Source organism: Hylobates moloch, unplaced genomic scaffold (genome assembly GCF_009828535.3).
Source record: "Hylobates moloch isolate HMO894 unplaced genomic scaffold, HMol_V3 SCAFFOLD_7, whole genome shotgun sequence".
NCBI lineage: Eukaryota > Metazoa > Chordata > Mammalia > Primates > Hylobatidae > Hylobates > Hylobates moloch.
Window position 1 is genome coordinate 71,287,483 of NW_026652282.1, and position 23,523 is coordinate 71,311,005.

Sequence of the window (23,523 nt, forward strand, 5' to 3'; positions counted from 1 at the left end):
GTGTGGCGATTCCTCAGGGATCTAGAACTAGAAATACCATTTGACCCAGCCATCCCATTACTGGGTATATACCCAAAGGACTATAAATCATGCTGCTATAAAGACACATGCACGCGTGTGTTTATTGCAGCACTATTCACAATAGCAAAGACTTGGAACCAACCCAAATGTCCAACAATGATAGACTGGATTAAGAAAATGTGGCACATGTACACCATGGAATACTATGCAGCCATAAAAGATGATGAGTTCATGTCCTTTGTAGGGACATGGATGAAAGTGGAAACCATCATTCTCAGTAAACTATCACAAGGACAAAAAACCAAACACCGTATGTTCTCACTCATAGGTGGGAATTGAACAATGAGAACACATGGACACAGGAAGGGAAACATCACACTCCGGGGACTGTTGTGGGGTGGAGGGAGGGGGGAGGGACAGCATTAGGAGATATACCTAATGCTAAATGACGAGTTAATGGGTGCAGCACACCAACATGGCACATGGATACATATGTAACAAACCTGCACATTGTGCACGTGTACCCTAAAACTTAAAGTATAATAATAATAATAAATAAAAATAAATAAAAAATATGTAAGAAATGTTGGTGAAAATGTGGACTAAGAGAACGTCTGCACAATATTGGTGAGAATGTAAACTGGTTTAGCCAGTATGGAAAACAGTATGTTGGTTTCTCAAAAAATTAAAAATAGAACTATCATACCATCCAACAATCCCACTTCTGAATATATATAAGAGGTAAAATCAGAATCTCAAAGAAATATCTGCACTCCCATGTTCATTGCTGCTTTATTAACAATAGCCAATATATTAAAAAACCTAAATGACCAACAATGGATGAATGGATTTTAAAAACCTGGTATTTATATATTATATACAATGGAATTTTATTCAGCTTTCAAAAAGAATGAAATCTTGCCATTTGTGACAACATGAATAAAGCTGGAGCATGATATGCTAAATGAAATAAGCCAGACAGAGGGACAAACACCATGACACCACTTATATGACAAATCTAAAATAGTCAAACTCATGGAAGCAGAGATTAGAATGGTGGTTGCCGTGCACTGAGGAGAAGAGGAAACGGTGCTATTAGTTGAGATGAGCAAGTTTCAGATGTACAAAATGAATAATTCCTAGAGATCTACTGTACAGCATAGTGTCTATAGTTAACAATGCTGTATTGTATACTTAAAACTTTGCTAAGAGGGTAGGTCTTACGTTACATTTTTTTGTCACACAAACAACAACAATAATAAATAAAGCGGACAGGCAGAAACTTATGGAGGTTTATGGTATAGACTGTGGTAATGGTCTCATGGATATATATACGTATGTCCAAACTCATCAAGTTTATGCATTATATATTTACAGCTTTTTGTATCTGAATCATACCTCAGTAAAGTAGTTTTTAAAAAAGAATATAACAAATCAAATAACTTAATAAATATGTTTAAATTATAAAAAGAAGAGTGTAGAGTACCATAAGGGCTATACATTATGACTTGGTCAATAATTAACAGTGACTAGACATTGAGGTGATAATGAAATTAAGTGAACAAGAATAGAAGGCATTGAGGATACAGAAGTAAATGCTCAGTTATCAGTAAGTGCAAAATGTGAATGTTTTCCCAGCAACATTGAATCTCTGCCTTTCCAAACCAATTTCAATCATTTAAATATATGTAATTTGAACGTAATGTAAATGTGTTATTTTCAGATTAGTGACTGAAAAGGACAACTTTTATACTTCTAGGTATATGTGTGGCTTTTTACCTATATTGTAGCACTTTCACTTTTAAATGCATCGTTTCATTTTCATTTAACTTACTATTTTCTAGTTGTCCGATGCAAGTTGAAATTTTGGTTCCCAAGTAAAATTTAACTAAGTAACTCCTGAATCAACTTTATGTATTGCCCTTTTTATGTATCATTCCAGACCTGCATTTTGAGAACTTGTGGCCAGGTGCTAAACTGCTATTTTAAATCTGTTAGTGTTACACTGAGAAGCTTCCTGAGGATAAGAATTTAATTGAACAGTTGAATAAAAGGCCAAATTGCTATGAAAAATTCATATGAACCAAAACATCTTTTCCACTGCTTTCCTATCCTTGACTATAGTTTTATCTGAAGACACAGATATTCAGGTGCTGTACTGAAGACTAAACAAATAGGATTTAAGAGTTTCATAAGCTTAAAGTCAATTATGGTATAAATTATGGTGATGGTCTCATGGGTATATACTTTGCACCAAGCTCATCAATTTGTATACATTATATATGTACAGATTTTTGTATCTCAATTGTACCTCTGTAAAGTAGTTTTTAAAAAATAAAATAAAAAATCAAATAATAAATTTTTTCTGCACCATAAGGCAATACAAAATGTATGTTATATAGGCTATACCTCTAAACTTTGAATCAAGTGTAAGGAGCTATATAAAAGACAACAAAAAAATGCATGACCATATGTGGTAAGGGGATGTTATCCTTTAGAGAATTTTTTTAACTCACATGTGAGCTGCTTTAGGACTTTAACAAATACATCTAGGTTCCATCAGGAAACTTGGACTTCTGCTCCATATCTTCACCTAAATAACCGACCTATAATGGTTCAGTCTGAGACTCAGTTTCCTCATCTGCAAACTGAAGAATTAAACTAGCTCCTAAATCTTTTGTATGAATTAAAAATATGTGGGGAATCTGGCTCATTAATTCTCTTAATATCATCATAGGAGACAAACATTTTACCATGAATTTTCTTTACCTGTGAGAGGGTTTAGATATTTGTATACGTTTAGCTTTCATATGAAATAATGGATTTCATATATTGTTCACTGAAATCCATTATTTACCCTACAAATAATAAAATACCTATTAATTCAGTAATTATCATAGCCAGGATTCAGTTCTGAGGAGCCCGTGTAAATTCTGGAAACTTTTTGGTACAGTTTTGATTATGAGGCACTCAGTCATGGCGGTCCTAAGCAAGGTCCATTTGTTTAAATCATTGCCATCCTATTTTCTGTCTAGGCATACCGTTTGGGAGCTGAATGGGTTATTTGGGGGACTGGAATTTTATAAAGCTAAACTAGATGTGGCAAGAAAATCTCTTGGGCCGTCAAGATAATGTACAAATGTATATCATCACTTTAGATACTAAGGAAATTTCCCTTCAGATTTTTTCTTTGCCATGATTTAGACACAATCTAATGTGATGAAAAGTTTGCTTCATTACGAGTTTTCTATGCATCATAAGGAGTACAGAATGGCAAAATAGAACCTTAGTTATTCTACCAAACACACGGTTAGATGGTTTAGGCTGTATTTACCTCAGCTTACATATTTGATAAGGATTCACCTTACCTCTTAGAATCAGGATCTTCTAATGACAGTTATTTATTTTTTTTTTTGAAAAACCATTATTTGCCTTCTTTTCCTTGAATCACATTTTTATGGTAGGATGAATTTTACTGAATTCTGAAATAATCCTTCAAAATCTACCAGATTTTTCTTTTTGGCTCATGGTAACAGTGTACTGGTAGATGATTAGGGACATTGTCTAAAAATAATTAAGTTGAATTCACTAGACTTTTTGGAGGACATCGTTGGAGTATGGATTGTTCTGGTACTTTTAGTACTTGTTTCCTTATATATGGTTGTGTTGCTGTCTGATATAGACTTCCTAGGAGAAATAATTTCAAACTTAAATATTCACTTTTTAATCTATGGCCATTCCCCCACACCCCACCTCTTTATACCATTATGCTGAGAGCTTTATTTTAATATCTGACTTTTATTAATACAAAAGATTCTAACTATACTACAGACGCTGGCTATATAGGTGGCATGCCATGTTTTCATTCATTTGGTCCCTTGGTGTATAAGTATGAGGCAGATAAAAAGGTAGAAAGAATACCTGAAGTCTTTTCCTTCTTCTCCCCCTCCCTGCTAAGCCGATCCTCATAGGCTAGGCAGCCTATCCTTTATAAAAGTGCCAGCAAGGATATGCACTAGAAAAGGGTTCTTTTAGATATGCACTAATGAGGATACACACTCAAAGGGGTTTCTTTTAGAATTTCAGAGTGCTCCCACTGACAAGTTGTTTTAGATGGAATTTACTATATAGTGAATTCTGTCCAAAATAACTGTCCAAAACTCTTGGCAGACAAAAGAAGACAGTAGCAAGAATTTGCATTTTACTATCTTTGTTTTATTTGTGTTTCAAATTGGGGATCAGATATATATTTAATATATATTTTTTAAATTTATAAACTATTCATTGTAGCATGAAGAAATTATAAGAACTGAAAGTTACATTGTTAAAAATATTAACAAATACAAGTCAATTTTGGTTTGTGCTATGTAGCATAGCTCTGTTAAATAAATTTATCCAGCTTTCAATTACATTAAGAAATGATCCCCATTTTACAAAGGATCATCCATAGCTCAAACCTCAGTACCATGCAATATTTTCATGTGAAAAACCTGCACTTGTACCCCCAAATCTGAAATAAAAGTTGAAATTATTAATATAAATAAATAAATGGAATGGAATAATTCTGCTTTTAGGTATAACAGCTGCAGCAATGGCTGAGGCAATGAAACTGCAGAAGATGAAGCTTATGGCTATGAACACTCTTCAGGGAAATGGAAGCCAAAATGGGACTGAATCAGAGCCTGATGATCTTAATTCTAACACAGGTGAGTGTCTTCCGGAATTCCAGACAGGTGACTCTTACTGTTTTATTGTGGGGCAGGAGAGAGGTGGGATGAGGATGGAGGAGAGAATAATAAGTCTACTTTGGTTATAAAGATACTCAAGAGGGATGCTTAGCTCTATTGCTAACATTTGTACACTGAAATTAGAAAACAGTTACAAGTCATAATCTCATTTTGGAAGCATTTAGTTATATTCACTGTTTTGCTGTGATAGAATTGTATTATAATTCCTATAGTGCTAGCCATTGTGCTCTCTGCCTGACAAAGACTGGTCCACTCCAGCATCACCCCAGGTTTCTTACTCCATCCTCTTCTAAATAGTTTACTACTGAAAGGCAATGCTGACAGTCCAGGTTGGCTGGGCTGAAGTCTTTTCAGCTGGAGTACCACTTCCTTAGCTAAAGGAAAGTGCTGGCTGACTGCAGGCATTATCAACAGGGACTAATGAAAAGAAGTAGAACAGGGAGCAGGCAAAGAAGAAAAGATGGATGAAAAGAAAAGAAAACAGAGGTGACTTGTAGAGTGGAAAGTCCTCTCCTCTCATGTTACTTGTTTCTTTCTTTTACCCCGTGATCATTGTACCTTGGCCTTGATCATAAGACCCCTCAGATCCCTTTGGAAGGTAGGTGGGATTATAACTATCAACATACATGAATGGATGGATGGATGGATGGATGGATGGATGGATGGATGGATGGAAAGATGGATGGATGGATAAATGGATGGATCAATGGATGATGGAAGGATGGACACATAAATAAAGGAAAGATTTAAGAAATATTTAATTTTATTTTAGGTTTAGGAGTACATGTTCAGGTTTGTTAAATAGGTAAATACATGCTTTGGGGATTTGGTGTACATACTGATTATTTTGCCACTTGGGTACTAAAGATAGTACCTGACAGTTTTATTTCTTTTCTGAACTTCTCCCTCCTCCCACCCTTCTCCCTCAAGTAGGCCCCAGTGCCTGTTGTTCCCTTTTTTTCTGTTCATATGTTCTCATCATTTAGCTCCCACTTATAAGTGATAACATGCATTATTTGATTTTATGTTCCTGCATTAGTTTGCTATGGATAATGGCCTCACTCCATCCATGTTCCTGCAAAGGAAATTATCTCATTGTTTTTTATTGCTGCATAGTATTCCATGGTGCACATTTCCCACATTTTCTTTATCCACTCTCTCATTGATGGACATTCAGGTTGATTCCATGTCTTTGCTATTGTGAATAGTGCTGCAACGAACACGTGTGTGTGTGTCTTCATGGTAGAACAATTTATATTCCTTTGGGTGTATACCCAGTAGTGGGAAGGTTGGGTCAAATAGTACTTCTGTTTTTAGTTCTTTGAGGAATCACCATACTGCTTTCCCTAATGGTTGAACTAATTTACACTTCCATCAGCAATGTATAAACATTCCCCTTTCTCTACAGCCTTGCCAGAATCTCTTATTTTTTGACTTCATAGTAATAGCCATTCTGACTGGTGTGAGATGGTATCTTATTGTGGTTTTGATTTGCATTTTTCTAATAATCAATGGTGTTGAGCTTTTTTCATATGCTTCTTGGTCACATGTATGTCTTCTTTAGAAAAGTGTCTGTTCATGTACTTTGCCCACATTTGAACAGGGTTGTTTTTTGCTTGCACATTTAAGTTCCTTGAAGATTCTTGATATTAGACCTTTGTCAGATGTATAGACTGCAAATATTTTCTCCCATTCTCTAGGTTGCCTTCTTACTCTGTTGATAGTTTCTTTTGCTGTGCAGAAGCTCTTTACTTTAATTAGGTCCCATTTCTCACGTTTTACTTTTGCTGCAATTGCTTTTGGCATGTTCTTCATGAAATCTTTGCCAATTCCTGTGTCCAAAATGGTATTTCCTAGGTTGTATCTCAAGGTTTTTACAATTTGAGGTTTCATATTTAGGAATTTAATCCACTTTGGGTTGATTTTTGTATATGTTGTAAAGAACAGGTCTAATTTCAGCCTTCTGCATACAGCTAGCACCATTTATTGAGTAGGGTGTCCTTTTCCATTGCTTGTTTTTGTCAGCTTTATTAAAGATCAGATGGTTGCAGGTCTGTGACATTATTTCTGGGTTAGCTATTCTGTAACATTGGTCTAGTGTTTGTTTTGTACCTGTAATATGCGGTTTTGTTTACTGTATCCATGTAATATAATTTGAAGGCAGGTAATGTGATGCCTTCAGCTTTGTTCTTTTTGCTTAGGATTGCTTTGGGTATTTGGGATCTTTTTTGGTTCCATATGAATTTTAGAATAGTTTTCTCTAGGTATGGGAAGAATATCATTGATAGTTTGATAGTAATAGCATTGAATCTGGAAATTGCTTTGGGCAGTTTGGCCATTTTAACAATATTATTCTTCCTATCCAAGAACAGGAAATGTTTTTCCATTTGGTAATGAATTGCCTCAGCATTTGCTTGTCTGGAAAGGATCTTATTTCTCCTTCACTTGTGAAGCTTAGTTTGGCTGGATATGAAATTCTTTTTTTTTTTTTTTTTTTTTGAGAAAGAGTTTCACTCTATCGCTTAGGCTGGAGTACAGTGGCACAGTCTCGGCTCTGTACAACCTCCGCCTCCTGGGTTCAAGCAATTCTCCCTGTCTCAGGCTCCCAAGTAGCTAAGATTACAAGCGCCCACCACCACGCCTGGCTAATTTTTGTATTTTTAGTAGAGAAGGGGTTTCACTTTGTTGGCCAAACTAGTCTCGAACTCCTGATCTCAGGTGATCCACCTGCCTCGGCATCTCGAAGTGCTGGGATTATAGGTGTGAGCCACTGCGCCCAGCCACTGGTATGAAATTCTTGGTTGGAATTTCCTTTCTGTAACAATGTTGAATATAGGCCCCCAACCTCTTCTGGCTTGTAGGGTTTCTGCTGAGAGGTTTGCTGTTATTCTGATGGGCTTCCTTATGTAGGTGGCCTGCCCTTTTTCTCTAGCTGCCTTTACCATTTTTTCTTACATGTCAGCTTTATAGAATCTGATGATTATGTGTCTTGGGGAAAATCTTCATGTGAAGTACTTGTGAGGGTTTACATAATTCCACATTTCTCAGATATTTTGTTTGTTCCTTTTCATTCTTTTTTCTTTTTTAAAAATGATCAAAAGACTGAAATTCTATTAGATAAAAATGCTATTAGTAGAGGAACATATGGAGGCTCTAGCAATTGTTGCCCGACTGGTTACCAGTGGCAGAGTTGGGTGGTGGTAGCCAAGTTTGGGTCAAAGCAGGACTGCTGGGCCAGAAGCCGGCACTGAGCCCTGGCTGAAAAGCGGTGGTGGAGCAATGTTAATGCTCCCTGGCATTGTAACTGTGGCCTCTATTGGGGCTGTGGCACCTGTGCTGGTTTGTCCCAAGGTCCAAGACTTGTGGAGGTCCCCTGGACTTGGGAGTTGCCCCCACAAAACCTTCAGGTGGCTCTTTGCCTCAGTCTAAAAGCGTGGTGGAAGGGTGTGGGGGAGCAGGGTGACTCCCCATTCCCAGTCTTGCACAGGTCCCTGTGGGAAGTGTGAATCTCCCTGGGGGCTCTCACTCACTCACCCTTTCCATGTTTGGGAGGTTCTCCTGGCTATTTTAATATTGATTCTTCCTATTCAAGAACATGAAATGTTTTTCCATCTAGTAATGAATTCCCTTAGCATTTGCTTGTCTGAAAAGGATCTTATTTCTCCTTCGCTTATGAAGCTTAGTTTGGCCGGATATAAAATCCTTTTTTTTTTTTTTTTTTTTTTTGAGACGGAGTCTCACTCTATCGCCCAGGATGGAGTGCAGTGGCACGATCTTGGCTCACTACAACCTCTGCCTCCTGGGTTCAAGCAATTCTCCCTGCCGCAGCCTCCCAAGTAGCTGAGATTACAGGTGCCCACCACCCCGCCCGGCTAATTTATGTACTTTTAGTAGAGAAGGGGTTTCACCATGTTGGCCAGGCCAGTCTCGAACTCCTTACCTCATGTGATCCACCTGCCTCGGCCTCCCAAAGTGCTGGGATTACAGGTGTGAGCCACTGCGCCCGGCCAATATTTTTTAAGTTGCTGATACCTAACAGGTTGGTGGCCAGCTTTGTTCCTCTCTGTTCTCTGTTTCTGCCTGCTGCCTTGATGGATCCCGACATGATTTCTCTGTTGATTGGCCTGCACGGCAGTGGTCTCTAGCCCTTTGCTTTCTTCTCCATGAGAGCAGTGCACATGAACTGCTTCTAGTTCATCATCTTGGCCCCATCTCCCAAACATTTTTAGTAAAAAAAAAAAAAAAAAAAGACAATTAAAGATGGTTTTAGGATCCAGAGACTTCCAAGCTAACTCTGCAGTTAAATTCAATATAATGTGATAGGTAAATTGGCAGCAGCTTTACATCTCTTTTTCTAAGCTCCTGGAAATTCAAGCATGGTGGGGCTTTATTTTGCAGGGAAGTGGGAAGAGCAATTAAAGAAGAAAATTATTGAATGAAATCAGTATGAGAAACTACTCTGACTTCAGAACAGTGTAGATCGCCTCATGTAAAATTACAATTTTCATGCTGAAATACAAGATGAGATTTGCTCTTCAACCAGTGCTAACAGTGACTTTTTTCTACATAGCCTGGATGCAATTTACTGGGGAATCAATGGAAAATTCATATTTTACTGGGTTCTTGGAAACTGAAAACAACCCATAGATAAGAATAAAATTAACACTAAACAATAATAATAGCAACAGTAAGAATAGTTACTAGTTACTATGTACTAAGTATCTCACATAATAACTCATTTAATTTTTACCTAAATCTTGAGAACAAGGTACTTTCAATACTCCCATTTTATAGAACAGGAAACAGAAGCACAAAGGTTCAGCCTTGCCCGTAATCACAAAACTAGTAAATTGCAGACCTAAGTTTGAGGCTTGTGTCTAGTTAAATCCAAAGTGTTTGCTTTTCCCACGTTATGCTTCCTCTTTAATGCTGGTTTGTAATGAGAATTTGACTTTATCAAACCCCTGGAATAAAAAATGTTAAAATGAAGATACAGTGAGAAAACTGATTATCAGTTTCCTAATCCTAATGCCAGTTAACTCATACTGGCTTTCAAATCTTAAAGTAACTCAGAAGTGACCAATATTCTAAAGGAAGCCTCTTACAATCTAATGTTGTTATAAAGCGATAAAGCAGTGTTTTGTACCAATAAAAATTAGTGAGAGTTCACACAGTAATTTCTTTCATGTTTGTCTCAGGAATACCAGTTTCTGGAAAAAGATTTTCTACCAAGTTTTTAATGTGTCTCCTTTGTAATAAGCTATCATATTTGAGAGCTATACTGGCACCTAATTTTAAACTTGCTAAATAGTTAATAATTTTCCTGGCTAGATATAATCTGTCCTAATTCTGAATATCTATCATTGTGATAAAATATAGATTTCCATCTGTGTATGATGTTAAACTTGGTGCAACAGAAATTGAGTGACAGAAGTCATTGCCCTTGGCCATGCAGAGATTACAATCTAATTATCCTTATCTTGATGTAATGAAGTGAAGCTGACTTGTAGTATTATAATAATTATTATTATATAGATTTAAATGAAGTTTCTGAAGCATTTCAAAGTCTGCATAAATGAAATCCCTGCTCTACTGGAAAGTGAAACTACTACAATTTCTTAAATGATCATTTGTAAATGAAAATGTATTTCAAGCATTTTAGATCTGAAAATTTTTGGTAATCTGGGGACCTAGTGTGTCTTTGTTGCCCTTTGGGTCACCTATCTCACCATTTACACTGAGATCAAAGACTGGGCTTGATTTCTCTGTTTCCAACTTTTATCTACTTCAGTTCCTTCCAAGAAGCGACAGAAGTAGATCATTTCAACAAGGGAGATCAGGGTTCATAGCATTTATGGTCTGATTATTAGTTATGGGAATATTCTTTCTGAATGCTCATGGTTCAAGTAGGACTGGAAAATTGGCTATTTAATCCAAAGGAAAGCTAGATCTTAGAGAAACATTAAAACTTTGTTCACAAGATAAGTACTAGATCTAATCAGGCAAATGAAAAGCAGTCAATTTGGTAAATATTCAGTTGAGTGGGCTGTGAGATATCCTGAGGGATACACATTGAATGTTGCCATCATTTATGTGGTGACATAGAAGTGAGTGTTAGATTATGATAAAATGCAGTTATTTTCAATTTTGTTGTAAAGAATTCCAGTTGTATATTTGAAGTGACTAGCAAATAATAGACATTCCATGAAGGGCAAGTACATAAATGAAATAAGCAGTGTGGCTAGTTACTATTTCTAAACCACTCCATGAGGGATTAGAGTAATTCTTGAATATGATTCTCAACAAAATTCAATTTCATATTTATTAGGCTCCACAATGTACAATATTCCAACAGTTATAAAGGCAATATGTTGGTAGTCTGAGAAGACAAAAAAAATCACTGTATTTCAAATGCTTGTGATCTAGGTAGGAGAGGAGATAAAAATGAATCAATATATAAATGACTATACTCTGACATGGAATGTGATAAAAGCAACAAGAAGAACTGTGACAATATAGAGAAAGAAAAAATTACTTCTAAGATAATCAAAAAGAGATTCAGTTGTAGGATGTAGCATTTGAACTGTTCTTTGAAGGAGGTGAAATTGGACATCAGAAAAAAAAAGTGCATAGCTTTGAATGAAGTATTAAACAGATTGTCTCAATTGTGTTGAGTGCCTCCAGACCAAGGAGTATATCATCAAGACTTTGTCCAATGCGGAAGAGACCAAGAAATAAAGCTCCCCCCCTTATCTGTACATAATGGCCTTGGTGATTACATAGATCAATCACTAAAATAAAACAAGCCTTCAAAAAATAAACACACTGTACTATTCCCCTGGACAGTCATTTTCAAATAGTGATTCTCAGAGACCTCAGGACATTTCTAGGAGTTGGGTAAGAGTTGAGGACATGGCTTGAGGACATTTTATGTTTGATTACTAGGAAGTTTTGATCAATTACATTTTTAGGTCAACTATAAAGCATCTGTTGTTTACAATCTTATTGACAAATATTTCTAAAATTAAAATTTAGAGTGCTAAGTAACTTCAGGTAGTTAAATCCCAACCCCTCATGCTACAGATGATGTTTGAAGCATGAGAAATTGGCCAGTAATCACACAGCTAAGTAGTGATAGATCCGGCACTGATTCATAGTTCCTTGATCTTTCCACCATAACATTATGCTTCTAATGTTTGAATCAACTTTCTAATATAGTTTAAGCTACATAATCTAATTTCTTTCTTTTATATTGAATCTCAATCAATAAACCTAGAGATAGGGATGCAGCTGATAAAGGAGGTTATCCTTAATTTGGCTTGACAAACATTTTGTTGACAAAATAGTTACCAGACTTCGGATTAGACCTGACCTGACCTCAAGATCTACTCTGGGAATTACTGTTTTCACTACGTCTCTAATAGATTTTCTTTCTTGATATCATCTTTTTTCACTTCAATTAAGTAAGATATAGAAAACAAATATTTCACTTGAAGTTCTGAAACTGTCCAATTAATCAAGCCATAATATATATATGTATTAAAATACATATATATGTATGTATATGTGTGTGTGTGTGTGTGTGTATATATATATATATATATATATATATATATATATAGTGAAGTAGTGTTCAGCCATAAAAATATAACAAGATCCTGTCATCTGCAACAACATTGATGGAACTGGAGGTTAATACATTAAGTGAAGTAAGCCAGGCACGGAAAGACAAACTTTGCATATTCTCACTTATTTGTGGGAGCTAAAAATTAAAATGAGTGAATACATGGAGATAGAGAGTAGAAGGTGGCTCAGAAGGGTAGTGGGGGGTGAGGTGGGGAGGTGATGTGGGGAGGGTTAACGGGTACAAAAATAGAAAGAATGAATAAAACCTAGTATTTGCTAGCACAACGGGGTTACTATAGTCAAAAATAATTTAGTTGCACATTTAAATATAACTAAAAGAGTGTAATTGGATTGTATTCTTTGTGGATGACAAAAAGGGTAAATGGTTGAGGTGATAGATACCCCGTTTACCCTGATGTGATTATTATGTTTTGTATACCTGTATCAAAATATCTCATGTAATCCATAAATATACTTACCATGTACCCACAAAAATTAAAAATTGAAATTAAAAATCTAGTTAGATCCACAAATATTATAAATTATTAAATATGATTTAGAATTTTATATTGTTTTAAGTGTAAACTCAGTGATTTAGAGCCCTGCTCTGAAATCAAGCTGAGTGCATATTACCTTTCCTGTTTTCTCCCTTATGAGTGGCATTTGTTTTTATATGACACAATTATAAATATAAATGAATGGTCTCTCTTTGTTGAATGTATTTTTGGTCATATGAACATTTTACTTGAGAAAGGACAATTTTTGGTTCTTATAAGCCATTTTCACAATGGTTTGTGTAGCCAGAAAATTTTTAAAATGAGTTTGTTTTTCAATTTAAGAGGGAGCACACTCTGTTTTAAATGCCTTATTGTGGCAGGATTGCTATTTAATTTCATCATTGTTATTAGTGGCTAAATCCCCTGAAGGCAAAATATGACAGATATAAAAACATGCCAAGTATTCAATTAAAATTTTTCTGCTGGTGTTAATATGTTTATCTATTTTGTCATTTTAAAAAGGATCATATTTTATTTTCTCAGCATATTCCTTGTAACTTTTTATTCTAGCCCCCCATTACCCATTGATTCTTGCCATTTAATTGTGGAGGTACTGGCTTTTATTTGTGAAAGGCTTTATCAAAATATGGATTAAAATATCATGTTTTCACAATTGAACTAAACAGAGAAATGTACAGCAATGTATTATCTTCCTAGAGGGTATGAGATCAACCATTGTGCATTTTGCTCTTCACAAAAAAAAACAACCAGCGTTGTCAGTTGTCAGACAGCACATACTTCATGACCTAAGGAAATTTCCAAATTTATTGACACATCCTGAAATAAGCAGGACACTGACCTAAAAATATTGGAAGGCTGTATTTAGTTGAGATGTTTGAATGTGTGTGAAAAAGAGTTTTCCTGCTGGGAGTTCTTACATCTTCTATTTTGCTTAAGTTGATATTTTTGGGTGATTCGACAAGAGCAGAGGCAGGAGAGTATGAAAATAGAGTCAGTATCATTAAGCTTTAAAAGAAAAAAGCAAATATAGGAGTTAGAATATTCTTTTATTTTAACGTATGAAACTCTTTATGGTAAATTTCACAGAACCAATTGTTTTATATAAAATGAGTTTGCTAATTTATGCTAAGCTCTTTTATCCATAACCCATCTATGATTGCAACTAACCAATGAATGTCATTCAGACATGAATGTTGGTTGGTATTTTACATTGATAAGATGAAAGTGAAGTAACAAAAATATATGTTCTGTTGTAAGTGATTACTTTCTTTTTTAAATTTTATTATTATTATACTTTAAGTTTTAGGGTACATGTGCACAATGTGCAGGTTTGTTACATATGTATACATGTGCCATGTTGGTGTGCTGCACTCATTAACTCGTCATTTAGCATTAGGTATATCTCCTAATGGGTGGGGGGAGGGGGGAGTTAGAATATTCTTATGCAAGAACCGAATTTTCTGTTTGAAGGCAGACCTATAGTTTCTTTGATTTGAGGTTTAATAGTTTCCATAATGGCTGCACCATGACTCTGCATCAAGATTTCAGCATGAATAACAACTTGTTCATGTTTCATTTGGCTCCAAATGAGAAATTCTGTTTTTTATTGTTTTAGGAAATTAGTCTGTGTACTATTTCTCATGGAGCTTTATAATTAATCACTAAAGGTTATGGCTGTAGAGAGTTTGTGGGAAATAGATGCTTGAATGATTATAATTGTAGCTGTCAAATTAGAAATATAGTTATACAATAGCAGAATCTATTTTTAAACTATAACAAAGACTTCCAGGGTTGCCCATTTACTTGTAGAAATAAATGCAATATTTTTAACTGCATTGCTTATTTCAGGAAGAACTATGCTCAGTGATGTTCTCTAGAGAACCCACGATTATAACCATGTAAACTTTTATCCTCTGAGTCCCTGCTTTTTCTGACTTTTGTGTCAGTTTTGCTTCCATGGAGCATATGTTGAGTACTTTACCTTTTGGAAAATATAGTTTACAGTGGAGAGAATCAAAGTATATATGGTTGATTAACTTGCAAAGTTGAATTAGAAAATCCCAAGATTGCCTTCTTTCTTTATGTTATCCAAACACCTCATTAGATATGGAGCAAGATGTTTCTAGGGAATCAAGCGAGGCATGCTGTTTTTATTAGCTCCTGATACCAAGAACTGTTTTGAGAGGGGTTTTTTTCTGATAGAATTTTCAACTTTTACCACTCTACCCATCTTTCTTCTGTGCTTATGACCCCTTAAAAAGTAAGCCAGAAGAACCTATTGTTTTTTCAGTACCCTTCTATAACTCATTCCAGGAGTAAGCAACTCTCACTACTGGGGAATTGTTTATTATGTCTATTCCTAATACCTCATCTAGTGAATTACATTTCTTGTTTTGTCAGTAGTATTAAGGTCAGTTTGCATGAAGCCACCTCAGAGTTTGGCCTAATGTTATCTCTTCCTCACAATTAATAATTTGAAATGATGTGATCTATCCTTGTAGATCTTATTAGCCAACCCGTAATCATTCTGATCTTCTTAGTCCTCCACCTTCCTCCTGTCCCCAACTATGCTATTATCAAATCAAAGGGCAGAACTTCACTTTTGAGAAGATCTAATCAGTGTTGAATATATTATCTTGGTTCCTACATGTTATTCTCATTTAGCGTTTCTGGTTTTTTGTACATTAATGCTAAATATCTAGCTCCGCTACAGTTTTGTGTGGTTCAAAACAAGTGATTTCAAGCAAGTATCCTCTCTTTGCGCCTTGGTTACAATGAACAAATCTGAGATAATCACATTGCCTTGAATTCTAATCTCCATTATTATAATTCTTGAGCATCATTAGTCTAGTCCCATCTTCTGTTTGTATTGTTTTTACTTAATGGGTACTCTCCTGAATCTGTTGCTCTCATAGTCCATACTATTTATTCCTTACAGAATCTTTCACTTAGTGATGTCACTTCAGGTTCTGAACCCTTCCTTAGAAGTTTGAGGTTAGTGTCATGTGATCAAAATGTGCCTCTGTCCATGTTCAGTACACTGACAGAAATGTTTTTCCTGCTTTTGGGATTTGGAAAATACTTTTTTGTATCATTGCCTCAACTTAACATTTATTCATGGGTGATCACTCTTCGTGCCCCTGCTGGGAACTCTCTTCAGGTGTGTGATCTGACTGGATTTTCACAATATATTGATGAGCCAATTGTTTAGAATGGTCTCAAAAACCTTAGTAAAGTCAAAATAAATTATATCTATTGCTTCCCCTCTATCTCCCAGGCTGTCATTCTGTCACAGGAGATTAGATTCGCCTGACAAGACTCAATCTTTAGGAAGCCATGCAGGGTGTTATCCAGCATACTGTTCCCTTCAAGGTATTTGCAAATTGATTTGCAGTATCTTCCAAGACACACACGCTATCCTTACAGGTTAAGTACAAACAGGTAAAAAATAACAGAATGGGAAAATATAGGCAATGGTTCTTAAACTGGGCCAAAAAATAATAGAATTTTATTTTATTTTCTAAAACCTTTGAGGATATTATTGTCATATCTATGTCAGTTGAGAGATTGTGTTCATAAACGGAGTTTACAATAAGTAATTATTGGTATACGCTATCATTTAAGAAGTGTTCCTTCATGAATTAACTGGAACATGACAAAATATTCAATAGTAATTTGCTTAATACAATGCCAGATTTCAAAGGTTAATTTACAGCATATATTGATTTTGAGTATCTACCTCTTTAGAGTATATATGTATCTAAAAATCCAAATAATAGTAATTCTGCACTGTCATGGTATACATATATACTCTTATTATTTTGTTTCTGTTTACTTTTTTAAAGGCAGTTTAATAAGCATATAGTTTCACATAGAGTTGGGCTCATTAAACATCTCCCACATTTAATGGATTCTACTTTACACTGGACATATTAGTGTAAGGGACTCAGAAATAATCACTATTATTTTTTCTAAATCCTAATTTTCTATGATCCTATACTCAGATATTAACATCATGGATACTGTCAGTATCAGTATCAATCATGGATACGATCAGTACATACAGTGAACCTAGTTCATCCATTGAACTCAAGTAATAAATACTTGTGCCCTTATGGAAAGGTTTGGACGTTCTGTAGTATCCAAAGTGAAAATTTTATGAGTTTTATTGAGGTAAAATTCACATACCATAAAATTCACTCTTTTGAAGTATACAGTTCAGTGGTTTTAGTATATTTACAGAATCATACAACTACTATCATTATCTGATTCTAGTCCTAATAACTTATTACCAAATTCCAGAAATATTTTATCACTCCATGAAGAAATCCTGTACCCATTAGGACGCCCATTTCTCTGCATCTGCAAGAACCTGGAAACCACTAATCTACTATTACATTGTACTCTCTGTATGGATTTACCTATTCTGGATATTTCACGTAAATGGAATCATACAATATGTGACCCCTTGTGTCTGACTTATTTTACTTGGAATAATGTTTTTAAGGTTCATCCATATTGTAGCATGTATCAGAACTTCATTTATTTTAATGCCTGAATGAGATTCCATTTTATGAAAATACTACATTTTGTTTATCCATTTATCTGTTCATGGCCATTTGGGTTGCTTCCACTTTCTGGCTATTATAAATGATGTTGCTATAAACATCTGTGTGCAAGATTTGTGTAGACATATGGTTTCATTTCTCTGGGATATATACCAAGGAGTAGAATTGCTGGGTAAAATGATAACTCTGTTGTTAACACTTTGAAGAAATGCCAAACATTTTACATTTCCAAAGTGAATTTTGTACATTACATATTCACAGATTGGTTTCAAAAAATAGATTTTCATACACCATGCATTTCCTGGATAGTCCGCCGCACTCTATGGTCTTTCTTATGCAAATTTCTTGATATTCCAACATTGTAGTTCCCCTTTTTAGAGGCAAGCTGATCCTGCCGAGTAGCAGAAACTTTAATGCCCTCAATAATAAAAACAAAGGTTGTGACTTTAAAGAAAGTTTAAGAAGTGAAATATGATTGTTTGGTTGATATGTATAGAGAGGAATTGACCTCTGACTTTTCTAAAGTTTATAGTATAAACAATATAGAGCAAGAAAATAAATTATGCCACATAGGGGTCATCATAGCAGTATTGTCATCAAAACCAATGCTTTCATAGACACAGCTCTACTAAAATTAGCCTAGTATTCTAACCCTTGGCTTCTGGTCACATATAGGGTAAGACAGTTCAGATTCAGAGGGAGGAAATGTAGGCAGAGTAAAGTAGGAAGGTATCACTAGTTGGGACAAAGCCATGTCTATTTTACTTCAAAAGGTGGGAGGTGGCTCACGCCTGTAATCCCAGATCACTCCTGATCTCCCAAAGGCGGGCAGATCATGAGATCAGGAGATCGAGATCATCCTGGCTAACACGGTGAAACCCCGACACTACTAATACTAAAAATACAAAAAATTAGCCGGGCGTGGTGGCACACTCCTGTAGTCCCAGCTACTCGGGAGGCAGGAGAATAGCTTGAACCCGGGAGGCAGAGGTTGCAGTGAGCCGAGATCACGCCGCTGCACTCCAGCCTGGGTGACAGAGTGAGACTCTGTCTCAAAAAAAAAAAAAAAAAGTGGGAGATGGGGGTTATGTAAGTTTTTTCTACTGAAATATCGTGAACAGTAGTACAAGGAGAGAAGAAAAAACAAATTCTGGGGAAGTTGCCACTGGATGAACTGTCTTAAGGTACACTCTCATAGGTTTTGGTAAGTCTTAAGGGAGTTATATCTTCCTAGATTTTTTTCTCTTCTCTTCTGCCTTACTATGGAGAATTATGCCTAAACCTTAAACCTTACAACAGTTAAATAAGACCCCTTTCAAAGGGATTAACACACTGAATATTATATACATACAGATTTATATTTATGCACCATACACATATATATTCTTTATCTGTATATAAATATGTGATGATAATGATGAAAGGATAATGATTACACATAGAATAAACATTTATCAAAAATTGTGCTATAAATAATAAAACAGTAAAATATAAAGTGAAATAAAAAATAGAACACAATTATAGACAGTGAAAATTAGTAGCTTTTTAATAATAAGAGAAGAATATAGTTGGAGAAACTTTCAAGAAACCGCTATTAAGACCATTGACTCTTGGAGTAAAAACTCAATATAGAAACAATGTAGGCACTCACTGTAGGAAATATTCATTTCACTCGTGTATGAGAGTTTTGGTTTTTAACTTACTGAGGGAAGTTGATGGGCACAGATTCTAAAGAGTATGTTTCCTTTCAGAATTAGATATAATTAATGAAGTAACATAAGACACTTTCTCAGAGCTAATCTTATCTTTAAGTAAGATAATTTTATGGACTCTGAGAAATTGTCATGTTTCTGCCATTGCCATCTCTTAGGATGTGTTTAATGCAAAGCATGAAGTTAATTGTAAAGCTACCCAGGGTGTTATATTTTTGACACTTATCAGTTGTTTACGTTAGTGTGAATCAAAGTTTGAGAGCTAATGCTGATGAGAGGAGGGAATTCCCTGGATAGAGATTTTAAACAACAGGAGAGAAAAAAGAACTAAAAGTTAGGGTCCCAGACACAAACTCTGCCTGTTTCAAAGTTTACCTCATTCTTTTCTGAACCTGCAATATTTCCTAATGAACGGTATTTCTAAATCTTATTGAAGATGCCTAACTTCTCTTTCTTGGCAAAAAAAGGAAGTTGTTCCTTCACAAGGATCATTCTCCATGTGCAAATTGACACCATGTCCACTTAACCTAATGCATTATCAGACCAGGTCTCTTTTTTTTCTACCTGAATTAAATTGTCAAGTCTCTCTAGCCGCATCATAAGTGGTTGGTTACAAGTGCCTCCTCTAGATGATCATCATAAGATCCTAATGTTTATCTTAAGTGGCTTGCAGAAATTTGCAAAGAAACCTCTATAAACCATTAGGACTGATTTGCATCTAAATCATTTTTAACCAGGAGGCAAAAGTTATTTTCTGCAGATGCTCAAGGTTTGTATTTTATAGGCAGCAGCATCTATGAAAAATATATACCTCATTATAGAAATAGAGCACAAATGCTATTCCCTTCTGACTTTCTGGCTTTTAGACTTATTTCTCCTACTGGGACATAATCAATGGAACATCAATGCGTTGTACTGGAGACAGTACCTGTTCCTATAAAATACTGAGCAAAGAACAAAGCATTTGTTTTCCTAGTGTAGATGCTGAAGTTAACATGCATTATTTAATAAATATATTTTTGCTTTGCTTTCTCAAGAGATATATCAAGCAGTAGTAAATATTTCAGTGCTATTTCTTTAGGAAGTTCAAATGTTTTGAGTGTAGAACTTCTTTTGGGATGGTAGAGGGTGGTGTTGGTCGGGAGGAGGGAGGGAGTTGGAGGAATCAAAGGAATGAGGAAAAGCATCATGCTATAAAGTTTGATTGTTGTTCTACCTCTTTTTCCAACTATACCTGCCATGGAGTTTTCTCATAAATGCAAACATCCTTCATAATACATTTAAAAACAACAAATACATCACTTGGATGCATATTTAAGGAACCATCAGGAGGGGAAAAACTCATTGGTTTAATGGAATGCTGTCAAGGCAAATCAACATCACGAAAGACACTGGGGCAGAATTGATACCTTTGCACTGACATGTTAAAAGAAAAGCCCATGCATTATTTAGAAAACCCAGAAATCTGTCAGCTGCATGATTGCTGAGTTAGCAGATGCAGGAGGATTCTGCTCGAGTTGAAAAGAAATGCGTAGGCACAGATCCATATTGTAACCTTTCATGTTCTACACCCACCATGAATTCTCAGCTATTATGCAGTCAGCATTTTTTGAGTTTTTCTTTTTTAAATTTTCAAGTGCTTCGAAAGGCAAAAGGGGTACATCTTTTAGTCTAAAAAAGCAAAATGCCTAGACTGTTATTTTAGTGTTAAAGATGACAAGACCAAAGATTGTTTTTCATGTTTCTGAGTGTTGTGCAAGGTTCCCAGGAGTGTTTTGAAGTTGTTACAGTAGGTATTATCTTTACACATTTATCCCATGAACAAAGTATTTTCTTAACCATTTTGCCTTCAATAAACATAAGGAAACCCTTTATTTTAGTGATTTAAGCACATGAGCATGCCATTTATAAACATGGAAAGTTTTATAGTCTACTAATACAAAAATGAATTTATAGATACTATACCTGTAAGCATTTAAAATAATTTTGTTGAATACACAAGGGCAGCATTCTCTAGTAACATCTTGCCAAAATACAGTTATTGACATCCTCATGCCTTTGTATTACCCCTATGCGGCAAGTAAGAAGCCAGTATTCTGACTATTATCATAGAAGAGACAAAGAGAGGCACAAAAGAATCAAGTGTGTCTCTTAAGGTTACATATTTTGACAATAAGAGAAAATTAGTGGTGATAGAGCCAAGATTTTGTGTTTTCAGTCTAGTGAGCCTAATGTGTTTTCTACTCTACTGCTGCATCCCACCATTTCTCTGTAAGCCTCTCTGCATTTATAAGTGTTTAATTGTCTCTAAGCCAGAAAATACTTAATGAAAATCTTCTATTCCATATTAGCTGCTAATTTATAGCCAATGAAGGAAAAATCACAACCAGCCAATCAGGATTAATGGCATAGAATTGGAAAGTAATATTTTTTGTATCATCTATATTTTGGAAAAGTCTGTCCAAATAGATTTCAGGAAGTTAATTGCTGATGAGGGTTCAATTTAAAATTATATGTTACTTTGTTAAAAGAAAACCCTACAAATCTTTTGATGGGATTTCCAGTGGTAATAATGAATAGCAAAAATTTATAAAACATATGTTATTCCCTGATTTCTGGGTCGCTAGCATTTCTATGGAAACAGATGTGCGTACTTCGACATATAGATGGTTAAACTTCCTTTTCATAAGTTCTTGTGGATTTTGTATTGCGTACAGGACTTCTTTGGGAGGAGCATTAATTTACACTTTTTTATTTTGAGAAAACTCGTCATCATCACTATTATATGCCATTTCTACTGGCAAAATAACAACAAGTGAAAAATTCAGGAAGCTGAATTAATATTTTGAGTCAACTTGTAGAATGATCTGAGGTCTGAATTCTCATTTTGCCTGGTTCCTTTGCTTCTGGATGATATTTTCTAACTGTATCCTCTCTTTTTCATCTCCACCAACTTCTGTTTACTCCTCTTCTCTACTATGTCTACCAGATATATTAAGTTAATAAAGGCATTCATATACTTCAGCAATGTTTTTGGAGTGGGATGTGTGTGTGTGTGTGTGTGTGTGTGTGTGTGTGTGAGAGAGAGAGAGAGAGAGAGAGAGAGAGAGAATGACCACATGCATGCTGAAGTGCTGAAGCACCTGCATCAACATTGCTATCACTACAGTCATAGTCCAGGAAAGATGTCCCTGCTCTCAAGCAAGAAACAAGAAGTACCATGATGGTTTGGGAATGAGGAAAAATAAGAGGGTGAAATAAGAGAGTGCATTTGACATTAAGTTGGGAAATTGCAGAGGAAGCAACCTAACATTAGGTGTTAAAAGACCTGGATTCTAGAACCACCTCTGCCAAGAATTAGCTGCGAATCCAGGTAAGTCTCTTTCTGTACCTGAGCCTCAGTTTTCTGATGTGTAAAATAGTAAGTGGGATTAGATTATAGTTAAAGACAATTCTAGCTGTGTCAATTCTCCCTTTGTACATAGAGTAATGAGTTATTGCTGTCACTCTAATTGCAGAAGGGAAAAAGAGAGGCGTGGCAATACATAGGTAAGATGCCCATTTAGTTCAGGAACTGTCTGTAAAGAAACTTTAGAAAATTAATAATCCAGATATTGTTTCATTACCAGTTCTTCATTTTCTTCTAGAATTCTGGAGTAACTACATTTCCTTCATGCACGTTAGAAAACACTGAGTTGCTGCGTGATGCATCTTAACAGTGCATAGTAAAGAATGTGGCCCTGGGCCGGGCGCAGTGGCTCTCGCCTGTAATCCCAGCACCTTAGGAGGCTGAGGCAGGTGGATCACTTGAGGCCAGGAGTTCCAGACCAGCCTAGCCAACACGGAGAAACCCCGTCTCTAATAAAAAAAAAAAAAAAATTAGCCTGGCGTGGTGGTGCACACCTGTAGTGCCAGCTACTCGGGAGGCTGAGGCACGAGAATCACTTGAACCTGGGAGGTGGAGGTTACAGTGAGCCGAGATCGCGCCACTGCACTCCACCCTGGTCAACAGAGCAAGACTCTGTCAAAAAAAAAAGAAAGAGAGAGAGAAAGAAAGAGGAAGGAAGGAAGGAAGGAAGGAAGGAAGGAAGGAAGGAAGGAAGGGAGGAAGGAAGGGGGGGAAGGGAAGGGAAGGGAGGAAGGAAGGAAGGAACGAAGGAAGGAAGAGAAAGGAGGGGAGGAGGGGAAGGGAGGGAGGGAGGAAGGAAGGGAAAAAAGAAAGAAAAGAAAAGAGAAAAAGAGAAAGAAGAAAGAAAAGAAAGAAAGAAAGGGAAAGAAAGAAGAAAAAGAAAGAAAGAAAAAGAAAGAAAGAAAGAGAGAGAGAAAGAAA

The 23,523-nt window shown here is 35.8% G+C and overlaps 1 protein-coding gene across 1 annotated transcript in view; it reads left to right on the forward strand.

The window, feature by feature from the left end:
- DACH2 (dachshund family transcription factor 2) overlaps nt 1–23,523 on the forward strand; it is a 647,092-nt gene that overhangs the window by 486,436 nt on the left and 137,133 nt on the right. Inside the window, exon 4 of the mRNA XM_032756222.1 lies at nt 4,596–4,727. Within this exon, the coding sequence (XP_032612113.1) occupies nt 4,596–4,727 (132 nt within the window). The remainder of the gene's footprint in view (nt 1–4,595; nt 4,728–23,523) is intronic.